Source organism: Chiloscyllium punctatum, chromosome 27 (assembly GCF_047496795.1).
Source record: "Chiloscyllium punctatum isolate Juve2018m chromosome 27, sChiPun1.3, whole genome shotgun sequence".
NCBI lineage: Eukaryota > Metazoa > Chordata > Chondrichthyes > Orectolobiformes > Hemiscylliidae > Chiloscyllium > Chiloscyllium punctatum.
Genome location: NC_092765.1, coordinates 40,204,708 through 40,229,280, shown reverse-complemented (window position 1 = coordinate 40,229,280; position 24,573 = coordinate 40,204,708). Strand labels below are relative to the sequence as shown.

Sequence of the window (24,573 nt, the reverse complement as noted above, 5' to 3'; positions counted from 1 at the left end):
AAACATCAAAAGGACATAGGCAAATTCATAGTATGGGCAGATGGAGAGAAATGCACATCTGAGGTTATACATTTTGGTTGAAAGAACATAGAAAGATATTATCAAAGAGTAGGGACGCCTGGGTGTATAGTTATGGAAACCATCGGAGCTGACCTGACAAGAGAAAAGCATGGTTAATAAATTAAGTGGTATCCCAATTTTAATTAATTTGGCATTGATTACAAGAGCAGGTGGTTATGCTGAAACTGTCCTAGACCCCAGACATTCTTCCAAAGAGGTTGCACACAGAACTGTATACAATTCTGCAGTTGAGGTCTGAGTATTGGAGACAATTATGATTCCAGGGATGAGAAACTTCATTTATGAAGATACCTTTGACTGTTTCCTTGGATAAAAGGTCAAAAGTTTTCAAAATCATGAGATAGCTGGAGACCAAGTCTGGAGAAACTGTGCCCGCTTGTAAAAGATCAAGAACAGCTAGTTGCAAAGTAAGCATGATGTGAGAAGAACCTTCTTCCATGGTGAGTGGGTCACGTCTGGACTGCACAGGTTGGAAGTGTGGTGGAGACAGGTTCTATAGAGACATTCAAAATGCACAGTATTACAGGGACAGGATGGGAGGGTGGCATTCTGGCTCAGTGGTTAACACTGCTGTGCCAGGGAGTCAGATTCGATTCCAACCCTGGGCAACTATTTGTGTAGAATTTATCCATTCTCCCCCTGCCTGTATGCGTTTCCTCTCATATTCCAAAGGTGTGCAGGTTAGGTGGATTGGTCATTGGATGTGCATGGTTACAAGACTAAGGTTGGGGTAGCTCTGGGTGTGAAGCTCTTCAGAGGGTCAGTGTGGACTTGGTGGGCTGAATGGTTTGCATCTACACTGTGGGTATCTATGATTCTATGATCGCATGTAGCCATGACATTGTTTTGATGAGACCTGCAGACATGATGGGCCAAACTACCATCTTCAATACTGTAACAATTTTGTGGATGCTTGAGAAATGCTTGATCTCATTACTATTCTCTGCCGAATTAGCTCATTTCAGAAGCTATGCCTCATTTGCTTATATAACTGTTGGGAATAACAACTAGGATTCCAACTCCTGAGTACTGTCCATTTTCCTGTGCTGGAACATGGGCATTTGAATGATTGCAGGTACAGACTGCAATTGAACTTGACACGAGTTTGGTAGAATCACAGTAATCTCACAGTGTGACCTGTGAAAAGCCACTAATTAAAAAATTTACCCAAAGAAAATTAAATTATCCCTGCAGGTACAGGCTGTGTTTGTTTTACATAGGGAAGAGATAGACATGTGCTTCAAGATTCAAATGATAGAACATTTCTCTCACTGTCTACAATTTTAGGGAAGTAGGTTGATATATCATTGTCTTCGAACATGCCTTGGTTTTAAGTGTCATCCATTATTTACATAAGAATAATTATGGACAAAAGGATTTACACCAAAAGTTCAATTGTTTACCTTGTCTTGTCTGATTTACCAAAATCAATGAACAACCACATTAAAATATGAATCCATCTTTTATGAACACATTTAATCTTGTAAATGGATCTTGATAACCAAAGGACTCTCTATTCTGCAAATTCCTCACCATAGACAATCCATACTAATTGCTGACCTCAAAACATTAAATAGGATATCCTGCTCATTATATTTCTCCCAGCACTTACTTACAGTGTCTCATAACATAAAGTATATAAACACAAATAAAAATGTTCAAAAAACCTTCAGATTGTCATTCATTTAAATTTAAGTCTGAAGACATTCTTTTAAAGAAAACGAAAGCAGAAAGTGCTGGAAATGTTCAGCAGGTCCAACAGTATCTGTTGAGAGCGAAACAGAATTAATGGCCCAAGGTTTTTGGTCTCTAGAGCACTGGCGCTGGGAATGTATGTTGCAGTTGAGCACCAAGATCCTATGGAGGCCCACACATATGAGTATATGCAGATATTGACTGGATATTCCAATAAGCCGATTCACTGCAAATGTCTCTGACACAAAGGTAAGGCTGTTGACTTCAGTTATGTACGTACGCATACAAATATGAGATACCCAGTCAAACTAAATATCACAACTGATATCTCAATGAACTCTTCACTGTGCATGACCACTCAATTATCCCTCCAATGCCCAATTCTCCCCAACAGCCAACAACCTGACTACCCACACACACACCTTACCCACCTACTAATCTCACCCACTCATTCATTCACTGAAATAATCGAAGTACCTAAATATGGTAGCTATTATCATAAAAAGGTTTTGGCCTCTCCAGCCTACAATACTTCTACATACATTGGAATTCCAAAGGCTGCCTATTTCTGCTTTAACCAGGGTTGAAATGTATGACTTAACATTGACAATTCCCACATCTTACAGCAAACATCACTGGCAATGACAATGCAGCATCCAACTGGAATGCCTCAGCCAATGTTTCAGGTCAGTGACATTTCATTAGAATTGAGAAAGATTAGAAATGTAATGGTTTCTAAGGGACGAAACTGGCACCATTTTTAAGGATGGCTCAATCAGGATCAGAAGTCTGAAAATAAACTCCTCAAAACTTCCTCATTTCTTCAATGGACAATGGCCCTACCAGCAAACCTCCCAATTTCTCCAGGTCTGTCATTGACCTTATCTCCTCTGAAGACTCCTTCCCTGAATACCAATCTCTCAGCCCACAATTCCCAACAGAAGAGAAAGGAAGTATCAAGATGGATCATATCGATGTGAGACAAAGGTAGAAATTGGAAACTAAGGTTATGAATTTTCCAGTTCAGGATGAGAGCAAGAAACTGCACCAATATATTCATCAATGTACCAGACAAAGTGGTGAGGGAGGGGGTCAGAGTCAAGTAGAAACAGAACAAACAGTGTTGCACAAATCCCACAAAATAACCCTTGATTCTTTCCTATCCCTAATACCCATTCACAACCTTTCCCCAGATCCCTCAGGAGAATTGCCCTTCTCGACCCAATGGTTAACTTGTTTCTGTTCAACAGATCATTCTTTTTCAAACTAGTCTTCCTCCACTATCATGCTCTTCTGCTCGGCTAATTCTGTTCTTACTTTGAATAATGTCTCCTTATTCCAACTCACTCACTCCAAATACAGCATGTTGCTATGAGTGCTAGCCTGGAGGTACAACAATCCATGAATATTCACTGATGCCGATACTTTCTCATACCCTGCTTCCTGTAAGGACGCTATGCCATTCTCCCAACTTCTCCATCTCTGCCACACTTGTTTGATGATTTTATATTCTGTACTATTGCTGTTGATATGTTTTTCTTTTCCTGAACTGAAGATTCTCTTTTCTCATGACTAACAGGGCTATTCCATTTCCTGCATTTTTGCTTGTTATCTTCTGCACTGTAGAATTTTCCCTTTTCTCATTTGTATCCTACCAGCCTAGTATTCAATACATTGTCCTTCACGATTTCCATACTTCCAAGTGTCACAGGATCATTCAGTAAACAAATCTTCTCCTCTCTTTCCATCATTCTGAAGGGACCATTCCCATTGTGACACCATAGTCCACTCTTCCACTACTCCAAAAGCCCTTTTCTTCCAAGTACCTCTTTCAACATACTAGAGTTGCTGCTTCATACTGTGGTCTATTAATGGGAAGGCTTCATGAAAAATTGACCGACCATTTTGCAGAACACATAATTCTTTAAACTCAGAAAAGTGACTTCAGGTTCTGGTCAATAATACAAGGACTGTGTTGAAATCATTAAAATGAGTGGAGAGCACAGAGCACATGTCAATCGGTGTGCCATTTAAGTCAAGTTAAGTTAGCTCCTATCATATCTACAATTGCTTTTCTTGGGCTGCACAATGAAGATGAAGTTTCTTTTGAATAACCACATGAGACCTGTTTGCAAACTTACAAAGACAGTTTTGGAAAATGTCTAAGATATTGAATTTGACATAATTAAGGATAGCTTTATATGTTAACTCAATTTCACAAAATGCTGCATTCATGAGTTAATTTTTTTTAAGGCTCATTTCTGCCATAACATTTTAAGGAATCCAACAAATGAAGTTAACAAGGCAAATGCTGGGCCTGGCTCCTTGATGCCGGGCTCCTGGAATATGAATTGTGCTGCATTGTTCCCTCCCCAATCATACGAGATTCACAGTCAATGTTTTTATGTCTCAACCTACCAAGGGCTAAGCAGTATTTGATCAAAGAAACATTTTTGTTTAAGATTACTTACAGTGTGGAAACAGGCCTTTCGGCCCAACAAGCCCACACCAACCATCTGAAGAGCAACCCACCCAGACCTATTCCCCTACATTTACCCCTTCACCTAACACTACAGGCAATTTAACATAGCCAATTCACCTGACCTGCACATCCACATAACTGTGGGAGGAAACCCACAGACACAGAGAGAATGTGCTAACTCCACACAAACAGTTGCCTGAGGCAGGAATTGAACCCCAGTCTCTGGCACTGTGAGGCAGTAGTGCTAACCACTGTGCCATTGTGCTTTTCATAAATCTTTTAACCTTTAGTCCTCTTAAACATAAGCTATAGGACTCCTTTGAATTCCATCCTGGATGGAAGTCAACCCTATCAACTACTGTTTTTTTTTTGCTTTAGGGCAGGGTAGAATTCTCATCTCCTGCTGATGGAGTGTGTTTTTTTTTGGTTTCTAACCTGCATTCTGCAAATAAATTCTGATGATAAATATTGGGAGTGTAGGTGGGGTAATTCATTCCAAATGTGATCTTGAGTAAATGCTTCCTGATTAATATTTGAAGACATAACAGGTAGTTGCATGACCCTGCAGTAAAATTGATACTAACGTACAGAACTCAAAGCAATAGTACACTTAAACTGCTGGTAAATCATGCAAATTTACATGAATCTCACCAGCTCACATAAATTTTTTCTTTCAAACAAGGACGATAAATTTTTAAAATCCATTACACCTGATTTAACACTTGTCTACATGATATTAAAACACAGCTGGGAAGACGTCTAGGCATCCTGGTGAGAATAAAGCAGAGGGAATTTGGTTGTGTTCGAAAAAAAGACAGCATGCCTCTTTACCTTGAAAAAAGTCATGGTGGCTCCATCTTTAACTGCTCCGTATTCTATTTTGGTTTGTTTCGCCAGGTCATCAGCTGACTCTATGGGGGATTCCATGCGTTCAACAGTTAGGAAAGCAGCCAGGTTCGCTGTGTAGGATGAGATAATTATGAGGGTGAAAAACCACCAGATGCCACCGATTATTCTGGTGGACAGGGCTTTTGGCATCAGTTCAGAGCCTGCAACAAACAACAGGATCAGTCACGAAAATAATATACTGAGCGAACAACAAATAGATAATAATTTTCTTGTTTGTCAATAATAAATACATAACTATTTTAATTTACTTTAAAATGGTGTGTTTAATGAGAAAAAAGTGTGAATATTACATTTTATGGATCAAGAGCAGGAACAGAAGGGGTTAATTTAACATGAAAGAATTGAGTTGAAGAATCTGGCACACATTCACTCTTTCAGTCTCTTCTATTGGTACATCGGTCTCAAATTGCATTGGATTTTCAATGATTCACTGATACAGCCTGTAAGTGACTCTGCTGATTTTTCCACCCCGCAATATTGACCAATCTAAGAGGCTGCTGGGAGGAAACCAAAGGCAAATTTGTTTGTCCATGTAGAAGTGCAATAAAATAGCTGAAAACAGGAGTGTTTTCTTCAATTAAAAATCCCCTATTTGAAGGTTTTGTAGAATCTAAATATGAACTGTAAAGCCCTTTTTTTTCAAACAGAGAAACAATCAAACTCATTGGACACTGCCCAGGTGTACAATTGATGATTCAAATCAGTTGCCCTTTTAGGACCTACCCAAATTTTAATTTTACTTATTTTCTTTTTTCCCAAAGAGCAGCATTGGCAAATTTCATTAACTGGGCTCCCTTCTGTTGGATCATTCAAAGTTGAAAATCAACCCACTTAATTCAATTGACATAATTGTTTTTTTTATGCAAACACATAAAAAAGTGACTATTTGATACAGAATGTGATTCACTTTTATACTTGTACTGTTTTTTTTGACAATTCTCATAGTTTCTGATGTTCACTAATTTTGACAGAGGTTCTATCCAAAACTAACTTATCTGCTCTCTCCATCTGAGCCAATGAACAGTTTTTATCTCAGAATTGCAACATGTTCACAAATTTACTTTCTTTGAATGACAAACTTTTGTTTCGAACGAAAGGTATCATGCTCTCAAGATGCAGAATAACCCATGTGCATTAAGGTATAGTTATACACAAATGTGTTCCCAGTAAATGGAAGGTAAAGTCACCGTAGACCATTGGGCTGCTCTCTAATGAAAAAGAGGCAACTTGTGCTGGTTTAACCAGAGGGTTACATGCCTCAGGAAAGGGGAAGAGTTTGACAGCCCTTTTTCAGTTACCTACAGCAGGAATTGAACCCAGTGCTATTAATGCCACTCTATATTAGAAGCCAGCTAATCAGCCTGCTGAGCTAAACCAAATCCTCCCCAATAGGCATACCTCTGATGCTAGTGAGTAGAGCAATTCACTCACTTCTCTCAAGAATTGGGAAAAATATATAATTCTAACGATTAGTTTTCCTTCTTTGGTTCAGTTTACAAGTTGTGTTATGGCTCTGTCATTCTGGTACTGTAGGTTTTAAAGAAAAATATGTTTAAAGGATATTTCTGCTTTATTTTTATTTACACTGGACCCTGTCCCAATGACTGTCACTCACTTGTTTTTGAGGCCTTTTGCTGATCCTTGGCATCTGGTGGTTGCATTGCTGGCAGCTACCATCTTTCCCACAGTGGCACTGTCAGCAATAGGAACTATACAGCCTTGGGTTAACTGGCAGCTATGAGGATCTTTAAATGCTGGTCTTGAGTCCCTGATGGAGCGGAGAGTCTGCTGTTGGGTATTTCCAATGCCAGCGTGTCTGCTAAAAGGAACTGGCATGGGACACTTGCTGAGTTGCCTGCCAATGGGTGGCACAATGGTCAGCACTGCTGCCTCACAGTGCCAGGGACCCAGGTTTGATTCCACTCTTGGAGACCAGCTCTGTGGAGTTTGCACGTTCTCCCCATGTCAATGTGTGGTTCATCTGGGTGCTCCAGTTTCCTCCCCCAGTCCAAAGATGTGCAGGTTAGGCGAACTGACCATGCTAAATTGCCCATAGCATTCAGAGATGTGCAGGCTAGGTGGATTAGCCATGGGAAATGCAGGATTACATGAGTGAGTCTGGATGGAATGTTCTACGGAGGGTCGGGGTGGACTCAATTGGCCGAATGGACACTTTCTGCACTGTTGGGATTCTATGGTTCTCACTGAGACCTCAAGCACCTTGTTTAAACTTTGCCTCTTGATTTAATCACTGTAAGGAGCATCATGCTAATGAATCAGGCAGTAGAACATGAGAATCAGCCACTGCCAGCATGTAATGTGGAAGAGTATAACTGTACTTTCTGAGACAAAGCTGCCTAATGTGCAATCATCCAACAGATCTTCCAGTAAACACAACCCATGTACATTTATCAGTCCTGGTGTGAGATTAAGAATGTTTAAGTAAACACAAAATCATAATACCTTTTTTATCAGGATCTGCATTTATCATTTGAGTAATTGCGATTTTGAGAAGGAATCAATCTATGCATAGTCACGTAATTGTGTGCACAAAGCATTGGTGTCCTTTTATTTATAGAAATCCAAAAGTAATGAACAATTAAGTTTCATAAATGAGCTCTCTGGTTTGTCATTAGCCTTGGACATGACAGCATGAAATAAACAAGACTTCCAGTTGATTCAAAAGAAAACCAGTAGCAAGTAAAATCAAGGCATTTGTTCTATGATGCAAACACAGAACAGTGCAGAAACTCAGCAGGCCTAGTAGTATCAGTGAGGAGCGAAACAGAATTAATGCTTCGAGTCTAATATAACTCATCGTCAGAATCATTCTGAAGATTTGACATGCCGGAATCAAAATTTTAACTCTACAGACACTGCCAGACATGCTGAGTTTCTCCACCATTTTGTTTTTGTGTCACAGAACACAGATTAGTTCCTATTAAACTTAATTAGTGGTGCTGGAAGAGCACAGCAGTTCAGGCAGCATCCAACGAGCAGCGAAATCAACGTTTCGGGCAAAAGCCCTTCATCAGGAATAAAGGCAGTGAGCCTGTAGCGTGGAGAGATAAACTAGAGGAGGGTGGGGGTGGGGAGAGAGTAGCACAGAGTACAATGGGTGAGTGGGGGAGGAGATGAAGGTGATAGGTCAAGGAGGAGAGGGTGGAGTGGATAGGTGGAAAAGGAGATAGGCAGGTCGGACAAGTCCGGACAAGTCAAGGAGACAGTGCTGAGCTGGAAGTTTGAAACTAGGATGAGGTGGGGGAAGGGGAAATGAGGAAGCTGTTGAAGTCCACATTGATGCCCTGGGGTTGAAGTGTTCCGAGGGGGAAGATGAGGCGTTCTTCCTCCAGGCGTCTGGTGGTGAGGGAGCGGCGGTGAAGGAGCCCTCCATGGAGGTCCTGGGCCTCCTTCACCGCCACTCCCTCACCACCAGACGCCTGGAGGAAGAACGCCTCATCTTCCGCCTCGGAACACTTCAACCCCAGGGCATCAATGTGGACTCAACAGCTTCCTCATTTCCCCTTCCCCCACCTCATCCTAATTTCAAACTTCCATCTCAGCACTGTCTCCTTGACTTGTCCGGACTTGTCTGACCTGCCTATCTCCTTTTCCACCTATACACTCCACCCTCTCCTCATTGACCTATCACCTTCATCTCCTCCCCCACTCACCCATTGTACTCTGTGCTACTCTCTCCCCACCCCAACCCTCCTCTAGTTTATCTCTCCACGCTTCAGGCTCACTGCCTTTATTCCCAATGAAAGGCTTTTGCCCGAAACGTTGATTTCGCTGCTCATTGGATGCTGCCTGAACTGCTGTGCTCTTCCAGCACCACTAATCCAGTATTTGGTTTTCAGCATCTGCAGTCATTGTTTTTACCTTGTTTTTATCCTATTAAACTTAGTCAGATTAGGGAGGGGTGTGTTGATATTCTAGGGCATGTCAATATTAAAGGAAGAGGTGTTAGGTGTCAGCAAAAGCATTAAGGTAGATAGGTCCCCTTGGGCTGATGGGATCTATCCCAGGATACTGAGGGAGGGAAAGGAGGGCCTTGACAGAGACCTTAGCATCCTTTATAGCTATAAGCCCGTCCCGGAAGACTGGCGAATAGTAAATGTTGTTGCTTTGTTTAAGAAGCATGACAGAAACAATCTGGGAAACTATAGAAGATTTTAGGGACAGGATTTCTTGAATTTAGGAAAAAATGGACTTATTGTGAATAGTGGGCATTGTCTACATGGACTTTATGAAGCATTTGAAAGGTCCCTTGTGGTAGTTTGGTCCAGAAGATTAAGTCGTATGGGATCCATGGCAAATTGGTGAGTTGGATACAAAATTGGTTTGGTTATAGGAGACAGTGTGGTTGTGGAGCAGTGATTTTCTGACTGGACATCTGTGACAAATGATGTATGTAAAAATGTAGGTGGGTAGATTAGTAAATTTGCAAACAAGACAAAAATTGATAGAGTTGTGCATACTGAGGAAGGTTGTCAAAGGAAAGAGCAGGATATAGAAAAGGCTGACTGATCTGGATTTAGTTATGGAAAACATAAATACAAACTTTGCAGATGCACAGAGCTTGGAATTCTTGTGAACAATGAGAAAGATAGAGACTGACCTCAAGGAGATATTGAAAATGCATTGGAATGAACGAGCACATGGCAATTGAAATTGAATACAGAGAAAACCAATATGATACATTTGGTAGGAAGTTTAAAAAATGCAGTATAAAATAAAATAAATAGTTTTGAAGAAGGATCTGGGACTTTGAATACAATATGTTGAAGGTGGCAGGGCAAGTTGAAAATAAGACAGGAGCAGACCATTCATCTGATTGAGTCTGCTCCGCCTTTGAATGAGATCATGGCTGATCAGATAATCCTCAAAATCACTCTCTTGATTCTGTTACTGATTATAGATCTGTCTGTCTCAGCTTTGAATCTACGTAATCACCCAACCTTGACAGCCTTCTGCAGTAAAGAATTCCACAGAGTCACTACCCACAGGAAAAAAAAATGCTCATCTCTGTCTGAAATATGTGACCACTTATCCTGAGACAAGTCTTAGATTCTCCCACAAGGGAACAGTCCCTCCACATCCACCCTGTCAAGTCCCCTCAGAAACCTGTGTTCTTCTAAATTCCATTGAGTGCAGGTTCAATCTACTCAACCTCTCCTCATAAGGCAGTTCTTCCATGTCTTGTATCAGCCTAGCAAAACTTCTCTGGATTGCTGCAATGCCAATATGTCTTTCTTTGGATAAGGGGCCCATGCCCATTGAGAGTATTCCACCTGTAGTCTGATTAGTGTCCCATAAAGTTTAAGCAAAGCCTCTCTACATCTACAAAATTTAAAAAAATGAAAGAACTGTGAATGCTGGAAATCAGAAACAAAATCAGAAATTGCTGGAAAAGCTCAGCAGGTCTAGCAGAGTCTTAACTCTGATTTCTCTCCACAGGCACTGCAGAACCAGCTGAGCTCTTCCAGCCATTTCTGTTTTTGCTCACTGCTTTTATACTCTATTTCCTTTGAAATGGGAGTTAATCACCAAACTTTCTTTGGATTTTATTTAATTGCACATGGCCTTAATCTTGGCCGACAAAAAGAACATAGATATATATTGTGTCTATAACTCAACTCAACAAAACAGATAACAGATTCAGCCTGCCCTCTTTAAATGTAAGCTGGCTGTGTGGGATTACTTACTGTATAAACTGATAAAGTTTAACAAAACTCTGCATATGTATGGTGGTCTGATGTTTGTGGTGCCATTCTGGACAAGAAAATCAAAGGCTGAGTTCAAGTGGACTTTAGTGAAGCCTTTGACAATGTTCCGCATAGTAGACTAATTGGTAAAGTTAGATCACATGGAAATCAGGGTTAGCTTGCCAATTGGATACAACATTGGTTTGATGGTAAGAGACAGAGGATGGCGGTGGACGGTTGTTTTTCTGACTGAAAGCTTCTGACTAGTGGTGTTCCACAAGGATTGACACTAGCTCTACATTTGTTTGTAATTTATATAAACAATTTGGATGAGAATATAGGAGAATACAGGAATACAGGTTAGTAAATTCGCAGATGACAGCAAATTTGGTCGTATAGTGAAGAGTGAAGAAAGTTATCTAAGGTTGCAAAGAGATCTTGATCAATTAGACCAATGAGCTGAGGATTAGCAAATGGAGTTTAATTTGGATAGATGCGAGATATTGTATTTTGGTAAAACAAATAAGATCAGAACTTATACAGTTAATGGTAGGGCCCTGAGTAATGTTGTAGAACAGAGACACCTGGGGTTTCAGGTACATAATTTTTTGAAATTTGCATCGCAGGTAGACAGGATGGTTAAGAAAGTGTTTAGCAGCTTGCCTTCATTTCTCAGTCATTTTAGTAAATGAGTTGGGACGTCAAGTTGATGTTGTCTAGGATGTAGGTGAGGCCTGTTCTGTGTACTGAGTACTGTGTACAGCTCTGGTTGCCTTGCTGTAGGAAGGATATTATTAAATCGGAGACGGTTCACCAGGATGATCTACCAGGATGTTGCCAGGAAAGTAGGGTTTGAGTCAAAAGGAGGGCTGCATAGACTGAGACTTTTTTTTCACTGGAGCTTGAGGGGGTGACTTTATAGAGGTTTATAAAATCAAGAGGATATAGATAAAGTGAATAGGAAAGATCTTTTCTGTACAGTGGGAGAGTTCAAAACTAGGGAGCATACTTTTACAGTGAGACGAGAAAGATTTAAAAAGAACACGAGGGGGCAACTGTTTTACACAAAGCGTGGTTTGTGCATGGAATAAACTGCCAGAGGAAGGTGTAGATGTCAGTACAGTTACAACACTTAAAAGGCATTTGGATAAGTCCGTGTATAGGAAAGGTTTGGAGGGGTTGGGGCCAAATACAGGTCAATGGGTCATGTTTAGTTTGGGAATATGGTTGGCGTGGACTAGTTGGACCAAAAAGTCTGTTTCCATGCTGTATAAATCTATGACTTCCTCCCACAGTCCAAAGACATGCAGGTTAAGTGGATTGGCCATACTAAATTGCCCATAGAGTTCAAGGATGTGAAGGGTATGTGCATTAGTCAGGGGTAAATATTGGGTAGGAGAAATGGGTCTGGGTGGGTAAGTCTTTGGAGAGTCAGTATGGAGTTGTTGGGCTGAAGGGCCTGCTTCTACACTGTAGGGATTCTATGATGATCCTATGATGACTGTATACTCTGTAAATTCCATCAAGCTGTGGAATCTGGTATGACTCCATAGTGGAGAATTTTCTCCCGATTTCCGTTGACTCCATTTTTGCTAGGTCTCCTTGATGTCATTTTCAGTAAAATGCGGCCTTGATGTCAAAGGCAGTCACACTCATCTCACCTCTGGTATTTAGCTCTTTTATCCATTTTTAAACAAAGTTGACCCAGACTAAGAGTGATTGAGCAGATTATTGGTAAGCAAGTGCAGCTTGATAGCACTTATGATAACCACTTTCACCACTTTTCTGATGATTGAGAGGAGACTGACAGGATGGTAATTGATTTGGTTGGATTTGTTTTGCTGTTTGTATGCTGGGCATAACAGAACAATTTTCCACCTTGTCGGGTAGATACAATTACAACTCTGACATTGGAACAGCTTGGGTAGGTGTATACCCAGTTCTGGAACACAGGCCTTTAGTAATACTGCTCAAGGTAATTGGGGCACATAGCCTTCAAAGTATCCTGAGTCTCCAGTAATTGAAATGTATAAGATTCTGAAGGGTCATGTGAAAGTGGATGTGGAATGTTAACTCTTGTGGCTCAGTTAAAAATGAGAGGACACTGATTTGAATTTAGGGTCTGGTTTCCATGAGATGAGAAGAATTTTATTCCGCTAGAGGATTAAACTTTCTCTCTCTCTCTCAGAAACCAGTGGAGGTCATTAAATATTTCCAAGACAAAGATGGATTGATTCCTGTTGGTCAGGGAATCAAAGGGCTAATGGGGATAAATGGGAATGTGAAATTCAAAACAAACAGACCAGTCATGATCTCATTGAATGGCGGAACAGGCTCGAGGGGTTGATTCGTCTACTTCTGCAGTTACTTTGGCTGTTCATATGCAAGTCATCCCCAATTATTATATCTGCTCTTTGTGCCATTTGTTTGCTTCCTATCAGTCTTGTCTTTTTATCCCGATCCAGTTGTTTAAGTTGTTTCATATCCTCACCTTCCCTTCCTCGAACCTCCTCTACCATCGCAACTTCTAACTCTTCATTCTTCACTCCCCAAATCCTTTGCTGCTCTTGACCTTCTAAAAATGGATAATGCCAAAGCCAGACCTTTTTTCTTTGTTTTAAAAAAAAGACAAAGCACTAAGTGAATAAGGTGCTAAAGAAGGCATTCAGCATGCTTGCCTTTATTGGTCGGGGCACTGAGTATAAAAGTTGACAAATCATGTTGCAGGTGAATGAACCTTTAAATAGGCCAGAATTGGAGTATTGTCTGCAGTTCAGCTCACCATACCTTAGGAAGAATGTGGAGACTATGGAGAAGGTTCAAAAGAGGTTTGCCAGGATGTTGCCTGGGTTGGAGTTATTAGCTATAAGGAGAGGTTGGACAAACTTGGATTGCTTTCGCTAGGTTGTCAGAGGTTGAGTGGCAACCTGACTGAAGTGTACAAAATATGAGAGGCATGGAAAGGATGGATGGTTGGAGTCTTTTTCCCAGAGTGCTAATGTCAAATAATGAAGGCATTGATTTAAAGTGAGCCAAGGTAAGTTTAAAGGAGGTGCAAGATTTTTTTTGCATAGGTTTCATAGGTGTCTGGGGATGTGGTAGAAGCACATATGACATCAATATTTCAAAGGCATTTAGACAGACACATGGATAGGCAGATAATGGAATAATACAGACCATATCGGGGTGGTTTGATGGCTCACTGACTTGTACACTGCATCACAGAGCTCGGGATGCAGGTTCAATTTCAACCTTGGATGTCTGTCTGTGTGGAGTTTGCATGCTCTTCACTTATCTGTGTGGGTTTCCTCTGGATACTACAGTTTTCTCCTACAGTCCAAGGAAGTGCAGACTAGGTAGATTTGGGAAATGTGGGATAGGACAGTAGGGGTTTGTGTGGGATTCTCTTCAGAGGATCGGTGTGGGCTTGAATTACTTGCTTTCACATTGTCGGGATTCTGATATGCAGGCACAGGGATTAGTTTAGGCTGGCATCATGACTGGCATAGACTTAGTAAAACAAAGGGCCTGTTCCTGTTCTATGACATGGAAGGAACGTGCAGATGGTGGTGTTCCATCATCGAAGGATTAAAGAATGCATCTTGTATTTATTTGTATTTTCTAATCCAGTGTATTAAAACATAAAACAGCAGTAAATAATAAACATGCAATCCTTTCACTGAGTTGGTAAGTAATAAGGTTGAATCAGATTCGGGCTGTGTTTTGTGAATTAAAGGAACCAAGCATTCTAAGTTTTTTTTTAAGAAAAGATATCAGCCCTTAAGGCTCATTACAGTTTGGAAATATTAAATATGTCTCGAAGTTTTGAAATGTTTCTTCTTGGAGCATGTTTAGTATCTGTCCTGCCTTCAAAACATACCTTATTCTGCTGAGCACAGACTTTAATTGTTCAGTATTTAATGAATGGAAGAGTCAGTTAATTCAGTTGGCTGCTGATCTCAGGCCAACCGGTCATCTCTCTTTAATGAGAGCTAAAAGTTGATTTTCTAAATTGGAGAAAGGCCTATTTTGATGGTATTAGGCAAGTACTTTCGAAAGCTGATTGGAGGCATATGTTCACAGGTAAAGGGATGGCTGGAAAATGGGAAGCCTTCAGAAATGAGATAACAAGAATCCAGAGAAAGTATATTGCTGTCAGGGGGAAAGGGAAGGCTGGTAGGTATAGGGAATGCTGGATGACTAAAGAATTTGAGGGTTTGATTAAGAAAAAGAAGGAAGCATATGTCAGGTATAGACAGGATAGATTGAGTGAATCCTTAGAGAGTATAAAGAAAGTAGGAGTATACTTAAGAGGGAAATCAGAGGCAAAACAGGGACTTGAGATAGCGTTGGCAAATACAATTAAGGAGAATCCAAAGGGTTTTTACAAATATACTTCGGACAAAAGGGTAACTAGGGAGAGAATAGGGCCCCTCAAAGATCAGCAAGGCGGCCTTTGTGTGGAGCCACAGAAAATGGGGGAGATACTAAATGAATATTTTGCATCAGTATTTACTGTGGAAAAGGATATGGAAGATATAGACTGTAGGGAAATAGATGATGACATCTTGCAAAATGTCCAGACAACAGAGGAGGAAGTGCTGGATGCCTTGATACAGTTAAAGGTGGATAAATATCCAGGACCTGATCAGGTGTACCCAAGAACTCTGTGGGAAGCTAGAGAAGTGATTGCTGGGCTTCTTGCTGAGATATTTGTATCATTGATAGTCACAGGTGAGGTGCCGGAAGACTGGAGGTTGGCAAACGTGGTGCCACAGTTTAAGAAGTGCGGTAAAGACAAGCCAGGGAACTATAGACCGGTGAGCCTGACCTTGGTAGTGGGCAAATTGTTGGAGGGAATCCTGAGGGACAAGATGGACATGTATTTGGAAAGGCAAGGACTGATTCAGGATAGTCAACAAGGCTTTGTGCTTGGGAAATCATGTCTCACAAACTTGATTGAGTTTTTTGAAGAAGTAACAAAGAAGATTGATGAGGGCAGAGCAGTTGATGTGATCTAAATGGACTTCAGTAAGGCATTCGACAAGATTCCCCATGGGAAATTGATTATTCTCATGGAATACAGGGAGAACTAGCCATTTGTATACAGAACTGGCTCAAAGGTAGAAGGCAGAGGGTGGTGGTGGAGGGTTGTTTTTCAGACTGGAGGCCTGTGACCAGTGGAGTACCACAAGGATCAGTGCTGGGCCCTCTACTTTTTGTCATTTACATAAATGACTTGGATGCCAGCATAAGAGGTACAGTTAGTAAGTTTGCAGATGACACCAAAATTGGAGGTGTAGTGGACAGCGAAGAGGGTTACCTCAGATTACAACAGGATCTGGACCAAATGGGCCAATGGTCTGAGAAGTGGCAGATGGAGTTTAATTCAGATAAATGCAAGGTGCTGATTATGGGAAAGCAAATCTTAGGAGGACTTATACACTTAATGGTAAGGTCTTAGGGAGTGTTACTGAACAAAGAGACCTTGGAGTGCAGGTTCATAGCTCCTTGAAAGTGGAGTCGCAGGTAGTTAGGATAGTGAAGAAGGCGTTTGGTATGCTTTCCTTTATTGGTCAGCGTATTGAGTACAGGAGTTGGGAGATCATGTTGCAGCTGTACAGGACATCGGTTAGGCCACTGTTGGAATATTGCGTGCAATTCTGGTCTCCTTCCTATCGGAAAGATGTTGTGAAACTGGAAAGGGTTCAGAAAAGATTTATAAGGATGTTGCCAGGGTTAGAGGATTTGAGCTATAGGGAGAGGCTGAACATGCTGGGGCTGTTTTCCCTGGAGCGTCGGAGGCTGAGTGGTGACCTTATAGAGGTTTACAAAATTATGAGGGGCACAGATAGGATAAATAGACAAAGTCTTTTCCCTGGGGTCGAGGAGTCCAGAACTAGAAGGCGTAGGTTTAGGGTGAGAGGGGAAAGATATAAAAGAGACCTCAGTGGCAACGTTTTCAAGCAGAGGGTGGTACATGTATGGAATGAGCTGCCAGAGGATGTGGTGGAGGCTGGTACAATTGTAATATTTAAGAGGCATTTGGATGGGTATATGAATAGGAAGGGTTTGGAGGGATATGGGCCGGGTGCTGCCAGGTGGGACGAGATTGGATTGGGATAACTGGTCGGCATGGACAGGTTGGACCGAAGGGTCTGTTTCCAGCTGTACACCTCTATGACTCTATGACTCTATGAGAAAGCAGCCCCATGGTCTGGTAAGACTATGATGACTTTACTTTTGGGAATTGGGAGATTAAAATCAAAACATTCATGGAAAAATTTTTAAAAATGAGAAGGGCCGGTTTGATTAACAGTGGGAAAGGATGAACCACAGTGAATCGTAAAAACAAGAGGAACTTCCTTCAACAAGAAGATATAGTTTTTTGCATGATAATGGTAGGTACAAGGTATATTGGCTGGACAGGCATAATTATGAAGGAGAAAGTGAGAACTGCAGATGCTGGAGATCAGAGCTTAAAAATGTGTTGCTGGAAAAGCGCAGCAGGTCAGGCAGCATCAAAGAAGCCCTTCTTCGGGAATGAGGAGGGTGTGCCAAGCAGGCTAAGATAAAAGGTAGGGAGGAGGGACTTGGGGGAGGGGCATTGGGAATACGATAGGTGGAAGGAGGTTAAGGTGAGGGTGATAGGCTGGAGAGGGGGTGGGGGCGGAGAGGTCAGGAAGAAGATTGCAGGTCAAGAAGGCGGTGCTGAGTCTGAGGGATGGGACTGAGAAAAGGTGGGGGGAGGGGAAATGAGAAAGCTGGAGAAATCCGCATTCATCCCTTGTGGTTGGAGGGTTCCTAGGCAGAAGATGAGGTGCTCTTCCTCCAGGCGTCGTGTTGCTATGGTCTGGCGATTGAGGAGGCCAAGGACCTGCATGTCCTTGGCGGAGTGGGAGGGGGAGTTAAAGTGTTCAGCCATGGGGCGGTTGGGTTGGTTCGTGCGGATGTCCCAGAGGTGTTCTCTGAAATGATCCGCAAGTAGGCAGCCTGTCTCCCCAATGTATAGGAGGCTACATCGGGTGCAGCGGATGTAGTAAATGATGTGCGTGGAGGTGCAGGTGAATTTGTGATGGATATGGAAGGATTCCTTGGGGCCTTGGAGGGAAGTAAGGGGGGAGGTGTGGGCGCAAGTTTTGCATTTCTTGCGGTTGCTGGGGAAGGTGCCGGGAGTGGAGGTTGGGTTGGTGGGGGTTGTGGATCTGACAAGGGAGTTGCGGAGGTATTGGTCTTTCCAGAACGCTGATAGTGGTGGGGAGGGAAATATATCCCTGGCAGTGGGGTCTGGCAGTGGTGGAAATGACGAAGGATGATACGATGTATATGGAGGTTGGTGGAGTGGTAGGTGAGGACCAGTGGGGTTCTGTCCTGGTGGCGATTGGAGGGGTGGGGCTTAAGGGCAGAGGAGCGGAAGTGGAGGAGATGTGGTAGAGAGTATTGTCAACCACATCTGAGGGGAAATTGCGGTCTTTGAAGAAGGAGGCCATCGGGGTTGTTCGGTATTGGAATTGGTCCTCCTGGGAGCAGATGCGGCGAAAGCGAAGGAATTGGGAATATGGGATGGCATTTTTACAGGGGGCAGGGTGGGAGGAGGTGTAACAATGTTATAATGGGTAACAATGTTGACCTTGCCAATGACACCTACATCTTTGAATGAACAGCAAGATAAAATATTGACAGCTTACTGAGTCCTTCATAATTAATGAACAACTCCCAAATTACTTGAACCCATTTGTATCAGAGACACCATTTATAATGGGACATAACAGCACAAGGGTAATGTCACTGGACGAGGAATCCACTGTGGAAAAGTGTGACTAGTGCCCAAAACATTGACTCTCCTGCTCCTCGGATGCTGCCTGACCTGCTGTGCTTTTCCAGCGCCAAACTCTGACTCTGACTTTCCAACATCTGCAGTCCTCACTTTCTCTTAGTAATCAATTGTGACAGATAGTGAAATCTGAATTCAGTAATAAGGAAAAATTTGGATTAAGCAAAAAACAGCTGGCCCAATGATCAGTATGCTGATCTTTGTACTATTGATTGTTCTACAAACTCATATAATTTACCATTGTCCTTTAGGGAAGAAGCTCTACCAATCTTTATCAGGTCTGGCCTAGATATGACTCCAGAGGCACAGCAGTTGATTCTTAACTGTCCTCTGGTCAATGAGGGCTGAACAATAAATGCTGATCTAGCCAATGATACCCTCATCCAATGAACACATTAAAAAAAAAACTAGTCAAAGATTAGTTATTATTAGGGTCATGCAGACTTCCAATTAAATAGATTCTGAAAATGGGATACCTTTTAGGAAACTTCATCCTTCCTAACTCTCAGCCTAAACTTGGAAAACATTCTCATTACTACCTTATGAAAGTCAGGTGCATTATTAGATTATAAACCAACTAATCCAATTATAACTACCATTCCTTTCCATGAGTAAATTACTACTTCCATTATATTCCACAAATGCCTCATGACAGTGCATAATACATCAATGTTATAATATTTGTACTGGCCTGAGTTTTTCTCCAACATATTCCCCCTCCTTTATGTAAAAAGAGCTAACTTCTACTGAGTTCCATTTCCATGTGCAATACCTTACCCAAGTTATACATTATTTGGGTAGAATCAACTGTGGGTCCAAAGGCAAGAAAATAATTTACGCTGTTACCATCCTACTACTATCCAAACTTATTTCTGGGCAGGAGATTCCAAGCTTCACTTTCCTGCCTGGTTTGTCATTATATAAGCTCCAGGTGGGGTCCTGTGCAATGTGAGCAAGCTTCCAATTTGTGTTGGGAATTTGCACTAATCTGTGTGTGATTGAGAGACTAGACATATAAAAGGCAGATGGCTGCTCAGAGTTAACACCCTGCTGTTCATTCTGACCCCATGGCCTTTACTTCACAAGACCTATTCCCTACCAGCACACATAAAGCAAGCAATTTCCTGCAGATCATCCCCTACCCTGAGAGTCTGGAGGGTATATTAACAGGAGAAGCTACTGCCTCCACTGTGACATTGCTGAGGTCTGGAGCTGCCAACGTCTGACTGATCAGCAGCTCATGGTGGTTTTGGGTCTTTATAATATGAGGTCTTAATTCAGCTTGCTGGGAGGCTCTCGGTCAGTCAGCTGTTGGATTGCTGGAAAATCCGGTGTACTTTTTTAACAGTTTGTAGGTTTCCCTCTTCTAATCTCTCCTGCTTTTGGACTTAGTCCAAAAATGGGAGGAAACCATCCTTTATCTTTGTTCCACAAACACTGAAAAATAACTCGCTGGGAAAAGGGATTTGATTGCATAATGTAGGCTGAATTTAGCTGTATCTGTAATTTTTTTCCCCTAGCCAATGCACATTTGATAATGATAATGACTTAGGGTCCCTTATTGATCTTTTTCCAGTTGAGAAACAGAGGCAGCATAATTGTACCAGTCCCACTGTATTTTTAGCTGATTAAATTATCAAACTCCGGCAATTGAATTTGACAGGTTCTTTCTGTCTGCACAGACCAGAACAGTGGATGATGCATTTATCTATTGAGGTATTGGGAGCAGAGTCATCTATGTAGCCTTCTAATTCTTTGCTTCTTGCAAATTGTTTGATCCTGCCACCTTCACTTACATGGTCCTGTTGCAGAATCTTGGTATATTTAATAATAATTGTATCATTAACCTTTCTAATTAAGGTCCACTAATGTGATTTGATACAAAGAAAGAAGTCCGTGCTGTGCTGAAGGAGCATTTAAATCACCGCAATGGAACTAACTGCTAATTTCAGGAACTATTGATATAATTTGTGTTTCATCACCATCTCAACAATAAAACACATTTTCCTCTCCATCTGTCTGATTCATCCTTAAATACACTTTAGGCCCTTAATTATTTTGGGTTTGGGATAACCTAACTCCCGCCTAAACTAAACTGAGTTCTGTGAAAGGGTCACTGGACCCAAAACGTTAGCTCTGCTTTCTCTCCAAAGATGCTGCCAGACTTGCTGAGTTTCCCCAGCAATTTCTGTTTCTGTTTCTGCTTTCCACCATCCACATTTTTTTGTGGTTTTTTTCTGGATAATTGTTTGGTCAATGTATTCTACAACTTGCTTTGTTGTGGGGTGCCGAACTCACAGACAACTGAATCTTAAACTGTGTGGAGAGACACTGGTAAGTGTAGTTCTGCCACCGGCCATTGTAATGTAAACAAAGAGGAGGGATTTGTATTCTACATCATCAGGAATATAGCACTGGAGTTGCCCCCACAGGCTTGAGCTCCTTGATCATCTCCACATTGCAGATGGCATGTGGGCACATTATGATCAATAATAAGGATGGCAACTCTGGAGCCTGGACAGCCTTACCTGGTGAAATGGGTGCAGCTAAGGCAGGTCATAAAGCTGTGAGGGTGCCTCAACATGGTGGTGGACTTGGGCTTGTGCAATCAAATTACAAATTTTACATGGCAAAGCTATTAGACCCCTTGGAAAAAAAGGAACATAGTTAGGGAGTGAGGACAGCCTTTCCTGATATCTTTTGGGACATGAGACCTCTTGTTTTGATGCTTTTGTGGTCGACTTGAGGGAAGCCACTTCCATCACGGTAGCCACAGCGGTTTGAGGGGTGGTGGTGGTAGGGACGGGGGGTGGGGCAATTGTGGTGCGCTGCTCGAGGGATAAACTGCTAGTGACAAAATGCTGCCAATGTATAACCACCTGAGTTGGCTATTTACCTGTACAGGACACACAGTCAATAGGAATTTCCCCTTGCCCATTCAGCCCAGCAAATTTTCTCCACCAAATGTGCTGAAATATTATAAACATAGAAGGAAAAAATTTTTTTCTCGACAGAGCTGGGCAGGCAATCTAAAGGATACCCTCAGAACATGGTATCTGGATGGGTATATGAATAGGAAGGGATGAGAGGGATATGGGCCAAATGGTGGCAAATAGGACTAGATCAGATTGGCAAATCTGGTCAGCACAGACATTTTGGAGAGAAGGTCTGTTCCTGTGCTGTGTGACTCTGTGAAAGAACATCAGAGAAACATTTTTGCACAAATGGTTTCCTTTGGTTTTTTTGGAGCTTGGAATGATTTGTTACATTGAGCAGAATAGATAAAGATCATCATATTTTTAAAGGACAAAATAGGCACGTATTTGAGGTGGAAGTTTTTGCGAAATCACAAGGCGAAGTCTGGATTAACAAGGAAAAGATTTAGTATGGACATAATATTCCAGTTGGGGCTCAGGTTTCAGAAGGGATGAGAGGGATAAGAAGATCTCATTTCTTCAATTCTTTTCTTTTCAGGAGGTTCTGATCCCAGAAACTGAACTGGCTTCCTTTGGGTAGGAAATCTTGGGTGAGGCTCAGAGTCATGGTATGAGACTGATTGGGAGAATCATAGAATCGCTACAGCGTGGAAACAGGTCATCAGGGGCACATTAACATTCTGAAGAGCATCTCACCCAGACTCTCCCAGCCCACACGCCCCACTCCCCTACCCCGCACCCTATCCTTGTAACCTTGCCTTTCCCATGGCTAAACCACCTAACCTGTGCATTTCTGGACACTATGGGCAATTTAGCACGGCCAATCTATCTAACCTACTCATCTTTGGACTGTGTAAGAAACCGGAGCACCCAGAGCAAACCCAACACAGACACAGGGAGAATGTGCAAACTCCACACAGATAGTCACCTGAGGCTGGAATTGAACCCGGATCCCTGGTGCCCGCAGTAGCAGTGCTAACTTCATTGAGCCAATATGCTGCCCTATGCAGACAGGTGGATCATAGGAGAAGGCGTAGTGATCCTGAGGGAGGTGACTAATGCCACCAACATTGTAGAAAGTTGATCATATCATACACTCAGGCCCAATTGCACAGTGGCTCTGATCTTAGGAATGGGGTACATTTGTTCATAAGAAGCAGCAAGTTGTAAGAGTGGGCACTGCTTCTTTGGTCCACAAGCGGTGCTGGAAAGAGACTTACAGTTTCCCTTTAGGGGCTGGGCCATGGGAAATATGGACAGTTTGAATGAAACCTGAAAATGTGATAAAAGTAGATGAGTAGCTATTCTATGCAGTCATGCTTTCCAAGCTGCTAAACTATATTTTGCAAAACTGCAGGTAAAACGTTGAAACAAGAAGAGGAGCTTGGGAGATTGGAGATGCATTCAAAACTTTTAGATTTTTTCTCATGCAACCCACACATCTATTTTTGAAGAGTTGAGATCCCCCTTGGTGATTTCAGGAGATCCCTCAATGCCTATAACATATATGATTCGAAACGAGTTCTGAACAAGTGTCATACTTGACTCAAAACATGAACTCTGTTCTCTCCGCATGTGTGATGTTCTGAAAGCTGCCTTGAACTCTAAGTGGGATAGATTCCAGAATCCATTAGTGAAACTCAAAGAACAGCAAATACTTGAGCAGGTCTTTTTATGATCAATAAATGAACAGGATAAATTTGTGACATTTGTTCAAAAATATTTACAACCCAGTCGGAGCATTTGAACTTGTGCCTGTTTTGTTTGTGTTTGGCTCCAAACATGACATTTACTCAATCTAAAAATATACAAGCCCTGGAGGCAAAACCAAGAGATCTGCAAATTCTATGCAGAATAAAATCCGACATCTAGGTTTCACTTATGAATGATTAACATGATTGTTCACAGACTGTTGTGTTAATGTTTTCTGTTACATATTGTCCACTTCCATTACTCTTTGCAAGTCGATATGTAAAATCTGATTGTTTCAGCTTAAAATGCCTTCTTCAACCATTGGTTTTTGCTATTTGATAAATTACATTGTGACCTTAAGGAAATTCTTTAATTTGCATACAGTACAGAAACATAAAAGTTGTTACCATAAAAAAGAAACTATGTTAATCTGGCTTGCCCTTTCAAAATCCTGATTGTCAAATTTAACTGTGAACTGATATAGAACATAGGACAATACAGCAGAGGACAGGCCTTTCGGCCCTCAATGTTACACTGACCTGTAAAACTGATCTGAAGCCCATCTAACCTACACTATTCTATTATCGTCATATATTTATCAAATGACCATTTAAATGCCCTTAAAGTTGGTGAGTCCACTACTGTTGCAGGCAGTGTGTTCCACATCCTTATTACTCTCTGAGTAAAGAACCTAGGGTGTAGGTTTGCTCGCTGAGCTGTAGGTTTGATACCCAGACGTTTCATTACCTGGCTAGGTAACATCATCAGTGGCAACCTCCAAGTGAAGCGAAGCTGTTGTCTCCTGCTTTCTATTTATATCTTTCTCCTGGATGGGCTTCCTGGGGTTTGTGGTGATGTCATTTCCTGTTCATTTTCTGAGGGGTTGATAGATGGCATTTAGATCTATGTGCTTGTTTATGGCATTGTGGTTGGAGTGCCAGGCCTCTAGGAATTCTCTGGCATGTCTTTGCTTAGCCTGTCCCAGGAGAGATGTGTTGTCCCAGTCGAAATGGTGGTTTTTTTCATCCGTGTGTAGGGCTACGAGGGAGAGAGGGTCGTGTCTTTTTGTGGCTAGCTGGTGTTCATGTATCCTGGTGGCTAACTTTCTTCCTGTCTGCCCTACGTAGTGTTTGTGGCAGTCCTTGCATGGAATTTTATAGATGACGTTGGTTTTGTCCATGAGTTGTACTGGGTCTTTTAAGTTTGTTAGTTTTTGTTTGAGAGTGTTAGTGTGTT

At 41.8% G+C, this 24,573-nt stretch overlaps 1 protein-coding gene across 2 annotated transcripts in view; it reads right to left on the bottom strand.

The window, feature by feature from the left end:
* The window catches only part of grik3 (glutamate ionotropic receptor kainate type subunit 3), a 507,530-nt gene that overhangs the window by 68,515 nt on the left and 414,442 nt on the right, over positions 1-24,573 (bottom strand). For both annotated transcript variants that reach the window (XM_072548544.1, XM_072548545.1), the window contains one exon: positions 5,090-5,307. In XM_072548544.1, the coding sequence (XP_072404645.1) occupies positions 5,090-5,307 (218 nt within the window). The remainder of the gene's footprint in view (positions 1-5,089; positions 5,308-24,573) is intronic.